General features: G+C 32.8%; 1 protein-coding gene across 1 annotated transcript; it reads right to left on the reverse strand.

Moving 5' to 3' along the window:
* Positions 1-360: 360 nt before the first annotated feature.
* On the reverse strand, positions 361-6,213 carry LOC112523226 (probable receptor-like protein kinase At1g49730). Its single transcript, XM_025132747.1, has 7 exons — positions 5,993-6,213; positions 4,308-4,566; positions 3,430-3,482; positions 3,291-3,358; positions 1,540-1,629; positions 1,007-1,076; positions 361-835 (listed from the first exon to the last, which is right to left on the reverse strand). The coding sequence occupies exons 1-7, from the start codon at positions 6,042-6,044 to the stop codon at positions 525-527; spliced, it is 903 nt and encodes a 300-aa protein (XP_024988515.1). The 5' UTR covers positions 6,045-6,213; the 3' UTR covers positions 361-524.
* Between the last annotated feature and the right edge of the window lie 2,826 nt (positions 6,214-9,039).

Consider the following 9,039-nt stretch of genomic DNA (forward strand, 5'->3'; position numbering starts at 1 on the left):
CAAAAAAATGAGGAATTTCAAATAGTTAATTTGATACTAATATTGATATATTTTTGTCAAATTTTTATGATATCGTCAAACATATATTTTATTCAAAAATAAAAACATCATCGCTTTTTCAAAATCATATAAAGCCATATTATAACATCGACTGAGATAAAGAATAAAATGAAATATTAAAAACACGATGTATCTCGCTGCATTGCGCGAGTACGCTTCTAGTAGGAACTAAACCATTCAAAATGATAAAATTTGTCGAACTATTTTGAACTTTTCCCAAAAAAATATCAAACAAAAAGTGTTATATTAAGCATTAAATAAAAATAAAAAGTAAAATTAATAGCAAAGGTACAAAAGGCTCTTATATTCATCACCTTTCAAGTGACTACATTTATTTTCTAACAAAGAATTTACAAATGCCATATGCCATATTTTGCTTCTATTATTCACTTCTATTTTACATTCATTCATCTCTCACATTCACAAAACCCACAAAATACAAATAAAAACCCGAAAAAATGGATTCAGATCGGAGTCTTGCGGATACTGATCTTCCTCTGAAGATACCGATATATCTGAGGAGTGAATGAATTCGGTTTATCTACAGATTTTAAGCAAAATCTTGCTACTGCTAACAATCCTGTAAGCTCTCTAGAATCGTAATCGTTTCCAAGATCAGGATCGATCATGTTGTCCATTGATGCCGGAAAACAAGATTCTTCGATCCATTCGACCAAATCATCGCCCGTTTTTTCTGATGATTGACCTGTGATCAGCTCAAGGATCAGCAACCCAAGCTGATACATTATGTTTCCATACGCCTGTCCCGTGGTTTCTGCAAAACACAAAAATGGAAATCTTCATTGGCTGCAAACGGAGAAAAATGAATTCATTTTTGAATTATTTTTTACCATCATATTTTGTTGAAAGACACATGTAACCAATGATGGTAAGTTTACAACAAAAACCGATGGTTCGTGATGTCAATCACTCGTTCATAATTTACCGTTGGAACTTGAAGTCCGCCAAGCCGTAACCTGATCACTACCCGAACCAAGGAGTCCAACATCAGAGAGCTAATAGAACAAAGAGAAATTAGTTCAGAAACTGCATCCATACATCTTTCTAAAAGGACACCAGATTTGGGGGATCTTTTTGACCTTCATACTATCGAGTAAAATGACTTTTTTGCCCACCGAACAGGACAGTACAGATGAGAGTGAGGTAGGCATGTGAAAGAATTATAGAAGGTTTTAGGATTTTAATCTAACATGGGTAGTTTAGTAATTTACCAATCTTGTCCCATCTTCCTGATTTTTGTTCAACCTATTTATTTTTGTGGGGCAGACCCAGTCTAATGCCCCACCAAACATGGGACAACAAGTTTTCAATCTGTCCTGTCCCGCGTACCAAACGCACCGAAGGGTTAACGAGAAAAATTCTTTTTATGCTGCATTTGCTTTGAGCAACTCTAATCCGCACTGCAAAGTACGAAACAAGAAAATACAGTAGGATTGATAAGAGAATGTAAATCTCTACCTTTGCGTCGAAATTCTCATCTAGCATGATGGTATTTGAACTGATGGAGACATGATAAACAGGAGGGTCACAAAAGAAATGCAAGTATTCCTGCACAATAGTAGTTTTAGAGGTAAACGGCTAGTTACAGAGAACGACACTATTTACATTTTTCAAGAACATACATTTCTCGAAGCTATTCCTATTTATGTATGCATCGATTAGCTCTAGACTATATCGACATTCTCTCCTCTCTCTTTTTTTGATTAACCTGGATATCCAACCCGCTATGCGAGCCGACTAATCCCAGTGCGACCACCTGCTTTGCAGATAGCCTGGAGTCACCGCATTTGAACCTCCGTGGCCACAAGAAGATTTTTATTCCTCCTTGGATTTGAACCTGGGACCTCCTGGTACTTTTGACCTTTGGAGCCAAGCTCAAACCAATCAGGCACCACCCTTGTGGTTCATTCTCTCCTCTTTTGTGTCTTAGGTAGGGGAACAATACTTGAACATGCAACCACACACACCAGTTAAAACCAAACCAAGTAAATCCCACATAGAGTAGGATATGGGAAAGGTAAGATGCCACAAACTTTTCCTCTGCCCCGAGGAGTGGAGAGGTTTTCCCATGAAGACCCTTGGCTTGCAAAAAATGTTGTGGAAAAGGTTTTGCAAAAAAGGAAGAAATTTGGGGTCGTAAGAGACCCCGAAAGAATGTCAAAAATTTGCACAAAGGCCGTGTTTGGCAAACTAGATTTAAGCTGGTTGTTAGCTAAAAAATTAGTTTAGCTGATAAACTAGTCATGTTTGGTAAAAACTAACTAATAGGATAGATCAGAAAAAAGTGGAAGAAACCCCTTGAGCTTGTTGAAACACTACGTGAATGTAAAACGACGTGTTGAAGATTAATTTGTAAAAAAAGGGGAAAGAACCCATGGAGCTTATTGAGAACGCTACATGAAGTAGCCTTTCAAAAAGTTGGCTTATCAACTATTTTCTTTTTTTGTTAATCATGGGTGTCCAGGCCAGCTTACACGCTCCTCGACAAATTCCATGGGGCCCTTAAGATAACAACCAAGAAAAATCCGTGGTGGCCCTAAGGAGAACTCGGACTAGTTCATGGCTAACCAAACGGTACTTTTTCAATAAGCTCAAGAAATAAGCTATCTTATAGTTGTCAAACATGCTGAAATGAATTTGAAGAGAAGAGATGCAAACACAGCAGTTAAAGGAGCCTTTTACCTTGGCTCCAGGAAGAGGTATGTAGAACATTAGAGATCTTTACGTATATCTGAAAGTGCATCGGTTTGTTCAGGTGTACAATCTTTTTGGTTTCTCATTTGTTTTTTTTATTAACCTAGATATCCAACCCGCTATACGAGCCGACTAATCCCAGGGTGACCACCTGCTTTGCCATTTAGCCCGGAGTCACCGCATTTGAACCTCCGTGGCCACAAGGGGATTTTTATTCCTTCTTGGATTTGAACCTGGGACCTCCTGGTACTTTTGACCTTTGGAGCCAAGCTCAAACCAATCAGACATCACCCTTGTGGTTGTTTATCAATTGTTTTACAGGCTCATTCATACAGAAACAAGCAAAAATCGAATGCTTCTAAGTTTTATTTAGATTAATCTCCTTAACGGAACAATGCAGAATAGCTAGGGGATGAAAGTGAAAAAAAAGGGTATAGGCAAAGGACGCAAACGCGATGATGCTTCAATGAAAATTTTAGGAAATTCTATAAAAAAGTGCAAACTACAAAACTTACTAATGCTGCAGCCACACCAACAGCTATCTTTAGCCTGATTCTCCAATCCAAAGGGGTCCTCAAAGGATCTACATGTAACTAAATATCATCAAGAAATCGAGTCCAATATAAATGAAATAATATCTGCAACAGGAGTTACCATTCAGATGTTCCTTGAGGCTTCCATTTTCTACGTTCTCAAACACGAGAAACCTGAAAGAGAAGCATGACAAGCCAGAAGGCTTATGGTTAATGTAATGGATAAATTTCAAGAAATCTTGGAGAAGTCTTCAATCCTAACACAAATTAAAAAGAAATCTTCTATGCTATACCTATACCTATCAAAAAAATGGAGTAAGGGGCCGTTTACTAAATGCCTATCCGGTAAGTGCTTACCGGGTAATTTTTCTTACCGGATGAACATGTAAGGGCCGATAGTCATACCCGGTAAGAGCAATGATAAGGATGGAGGGTCTAACCCGAGTAAACGCTTACCGGGTAAATTGTTGTATATGATACCGTTTTGATGTACTACAATCTTACCCGGTAAATAAATTATAATGTTGACTCCTACAGGTAAGCGCTTACCAGGTAAGCGCTTACCGGGTAAGCATTTGAGTAAACGGCATTCTAAGAAAGTTCACCAAAAATCTTCTAATGACTTGTAATAGATCAAGACACAACCCTGAGGGGTAGCTCAACTGGTAAGATCTTGGGCTTGCTCCCCAGAGGTCACCGGTTCAAGCCCCCTCAAGGCCACTAAAGGGTTTGACCGACTATTAACTTCGGCCCCCAGATACCCATGTTTACCAAAAGATCAAGACGTTGTAAGATAAGTCAAAATTTGTGATTAACCAAGTGGCCTTTGCCTCAAGGGCATCCATCGATCATTACAAGCTTCAAAATAAAACAGTTGATTGGTAAAGATGCTAAAATGGCAGCAATATAATAAAGATATCTTTAAGTTCTTAATACACATTAACATTTAGTTTATTGTTTGATAAAGAAATACAAACAATTTTCACAGGATTCGGGTACCTTTTTTGTCCTACGGAATATCCATTAAGTGCAACAACGTGGCGATGATGCAAACGTCCTAAGAGTTGCACCTCCCTATAGAAGATATGATCGTCTTCTTGACCAATAAGATGTATTTCTTTTACCACAGCAACATGACCACCTTGAAACCTGGCTTTATAAGAAGCCCCATGAGAAGAAGTCGTAATAACTCTGCTGAAACTATCCGTTGCCCGCTTTATGTCCTTATAAGAGAAGCGCCGCAAGAAAATTACTGGGACTAAAAAGAAAAGTTACTGGTTACCAGCTAATTAAGAATACAGGTTTCTACAAGTAGACCCAATATTAAAATTTGAAGAAAATGACCCTTGTTCATTACTTGATCCTACTTAATCAAAGATTTTGATGTTACTTAAAGCAATAAGAGATCAAATAGTTCATGTTTCTGCCAAAAGAAACTATGGATATGCAAGCAATAAAATGGGAAACTGTTTGATAACCAATCTCTCCATCTCACAACTAGAGGCAACATTCGGATTTTTAGGGAACAAGATTTCAAGATTCAAGAATTAATACGGGCGTCTTTGGACATGGAAGAAAACAGGAAAAGTATAAAATATAAAACTTTCAATCATCGACATTTAAATAGATCTTCAGTAATCCGAAATCCAAAAGAACTTCTGGTCCACAAATGGTTGTATTCTTTCGACCCCATGGAAGGGATATACTATTCTGAGAAGAAACAAGAATAGATAGATCTTAAGTACTAAATTACTATCGTTTTGAAAGCTTCAAGATTACAAATGGTACCAGCAAGGACGTTGAGCTCCCAAGGGGGATGGATTGTAAGATCCAACATCGGTTGGGGAGGGAACTAAGGTTGCCCTTAACCGTGAGTCCAGGTGGGAACAATATCTGGTAAGGTCAGCCTGAGATGTTATGACACTCGCTCACATTACCATGGTGTTTCAGGATTCTCAATATTAACAGAGAAAACTCATTTCTCTACACATGGTAGATCTGTCATCATCTATATATAATTATGGTCAAACTTTTTTGAACTAACGATGAAAAATATAAGATTCTAAGAGTTACCCACAATCTGAAGGATAGCAAATTAAGTGATTCATTGTTCTTCAGTTTCTTGAAAGAAACAAGTTGACCTGAAACTGATTGTTCAATAGCAACCCCCTTGAGCATTTAGAGACTACATTCTGACCTTAAGGTCAAACAAGTCAATTTTAGGATTCAAGAATTAATGCAGGTTTCTTTAGACATATAACACAGTTTTCTGTAGACATATACAACAGTTGTCTTTTAGAGATATGACATGGCTTTCAATGATCAAATGTTCAATAAATCTGGACTATTTTGGAATCCCTGGAATGGGTTGTTTGACCAACAAAAAGTCAAACGATGCCAAATCATACAAGAACAGGTAAATCTGGATTCATGCATCATAAGTTCATAACCATGTGAATGATTTTGGGTCAGAAAACCCATAGAACTTTCAATTCCAACAGTTAGAAACACATAGACGATCTGTCATAATCCTCTAATTCTTCATCAAAATTGACAAAACGCTAAGGATTCTAAGAACGATCCACGATTAGAAGGCCAATAATTCAGTAAACAAGATCAAATGTTCAAATTCAAAGCAAAACAAAGATTAAATTCGAGAAAGAACCAAAAAGCAGTAGCAGAACCTGAACGAGATTGGAGCAGGAGTCTTATCCTGAACATTAAACCGTCGTTCATCTCGAAGACTACTGACACTGAAAAAATTGCAATTGGGTATTCCAGAAATCGATTTTTTGACCTGTTGTTTCTTTAAAAAAATCATCAAATCATTACAAGTGTTCCCGATCTGCGAGTTGAAAGAACCCTGGAGTAAAAGACAGAGTGTAAGTTGGTTAGAGTCTTTATTATAAAACTAGAATTAGTTTCGTAACATCCATGGCCCCCGAGGAATATTTTCCCCATCTTTCAATAGGCTAAGGTTAGGGGAAGGTATAATTATTATAATATGTCAATAATAATAATAATAATAAGATTTAAGATCACATGAGAATAAAGATTTTTCGTAATCCTCAAATATTGAATTAGATTTACAATCTGAACATTCATAATCACAAGATTGATATGAGAATTCTCAATAATCACAAAATTGTCACCGTACAACTTTAGACCATTAGATCATTAGCTTATAATGTTGATCAATGAACATGAATGAATCTCACAAAAAATATTTGATCTCACGTAAACCCAACCCATAATAATAATATAAAAAAATATAAATTATACCCTTGCATAATGTTAAATGCACCCCTATTTAGTACTTTCTGTTCACATATATTAATAGGCTTATTTTAATCTCACCCCCTCGTAAAACTTTTTGTCTATATTTATACACCTCCTCCTATTAAAAAAAAACTAAATTCCAAAAACAAATATTTTTAATTTTAACCTTTTGATATTTTAACTTTTAACCCTTTAGTTTTTTTTAATATGTTTTTATTACATCTTTTATGTTTTTAATTTTTAATTTGTATTGTAATTATATAAATAAATTAATTTTATATTATTATTAATTAATAAAATATTAAGAATACATATTTCAAATATAAATTAAATTTTATTAATTAATAAAATATTACGACATATTTTTTGGTTATCTATTTGTATACAAATGTATTACGATAAATTATAATATCTTAAAAACTTTGATTTTTCATGTTAAATTAACATATTCACAAGTAAGATTACGCTCTATATATTCTTCATACACATTGAATCTATGTTGGTACGATATCTATGTACTTCTTGAAGACGATAATGTGTCCAATTGTGCGTAAATGTGGAAATTGGATATTCTTCATTTAATACCACCTTTATGTAATGATTACCATTAACATGCACTATTGCAATTGTCACGTGTTGAGAAGACGACGGATGTTGTGTCCTAAATAGTAAGTATGTCACACTGCCTACCAAATACATATTACTATTTACATATATACATACACATACATATACCCATTACATACAAAAACATTAAAAACAATTATTTAAACAAATATATCGATATAAATTAAAGATAGTAAAGTACTCATTTTTTTGTATTTTTAGTCGATATGATTATAATTTAAGACATTTTTGATATAAATTAAAGATAATAAAATACTTTTTAGTAGAAAACTTGTTATATTATAAAATTATTATGATTTGAAAAAATAACTAAAGACTAGTCATATAAAATTAATATGATTTCAAAATAATTATATATATATATATATATATATATTAAAAGAAGAACGAAGAGGTGCTGATGTTGCATCATGAGAATTAGCTATTGAGATGTTGGTGAATTGTAGTTGAGTTCGAAATATCTCACATTGGTGAGGGATTGAAAGATTGGATGATAAAGTTATCTGATTTGGGTGACCTTATTTTTTACAAAACAAATCTTATTATATAAAAATAAAAGATGAATTATGTTTACAATCATCAATATATATATATATATATATATATATATATATAAAAGAACCACGAAGTAATTAGGTGCATCATGAGAATTAAGAGGTCTTACCTCTCATGATGCACCTAATTACTTCTTGGTTCTTCAACTCATATATTCTATATGCAAAGTTTTTTAAATTGGAAAATTCTTAACTAGTAAAACCTTGTTTGTTTTTATTAAAAAAACTCTTATTAGTCTTTTATGTCTGATTCGTTAAGAAGTAAAATCATTCAAACTGTTTGTTTTTTCCAATTTTTCAGAGTCATTTATGTCTTATTATACCCTCTTATCTGGTAAAAGGTAAACAAATCTCTTATTTGCCTTTTATTGTTTTCAAACCCTCAACAATAACGTTTCTTAATCAATTAACCTTAATCGATCATTTTTATGCATGAATTACTGTTTATTTATACATATTACTTAAAATTCAAGATTACAAATAAATTGTGTGTAAGTACAACTTATTAAAGCTTCATGTTTGAATTCGTGTAACTAACTGTACATAAATATAATCAAATAAAGAATAAACATCTCATTTTACATATAAAAAATCTAAAATATAATTAGGCTAATCGTTGAGTTCTAATAAAATACTTAATTATCATCTTTATAAAAATTATATTATTAAACCAAAAATAAAAAAGTAAATTAAATAAATACACAAAAAAGAAGAAATTTTAAATTGTTAGTTTGATATTAATATCAATATTTTTTATTCAATTTTTTATGATATATCTTCATATTTATATTTTATTCAAAAATAAAAACATTATCGTTTTATTAAAATTGTATTATAACATCGACCGAGACAAAAAAAAAACCAAAACATTAAAATTGAGATGTATCTCGCTGCATTTTGCAGGTACCCTTTTAGTTATTTTATCAATCATTTGACAAAAACTTTTAAAAACCATTTTTTATACATGAAGTACTGTTTATTGATGCATATTACTTAAAATTCAAGATTACAAGTAAATTGTGCACAAGTACAACTTATTAAACCTCCATCTTTGAATTCTTGTAACTAACCGCAGATAAACATAATCATATACATGATAAACATCTCATTTTAAATGTAAAAGATCTAAAATATAATTAGGATAAGCATTGAGTTCTAATAGAATACTTAATTATTATTTTTATAAAAAATTTTATTATTAGAGCAAAAGTAAATTGATTCGTTATTAAACTAATAGAATACCTAATTATTATCTTTATAAAAATTTATAT

This window comes from Cynara cardunculus (genome assembly GCF_001531365.2).
Source record: "Cynara cardunculus var. scolymus isolate 2C chromosome LG 12, CcrdV1, whole genome shotgun sequence".
Classification (NCBI taxonomy): domain Eukaryota; kingdom Viridiplantae; phylum Streptophyta; class Magnoliopsida; order Asterales; family Asteraceae; genus Cynara; species Cynara cardunculus.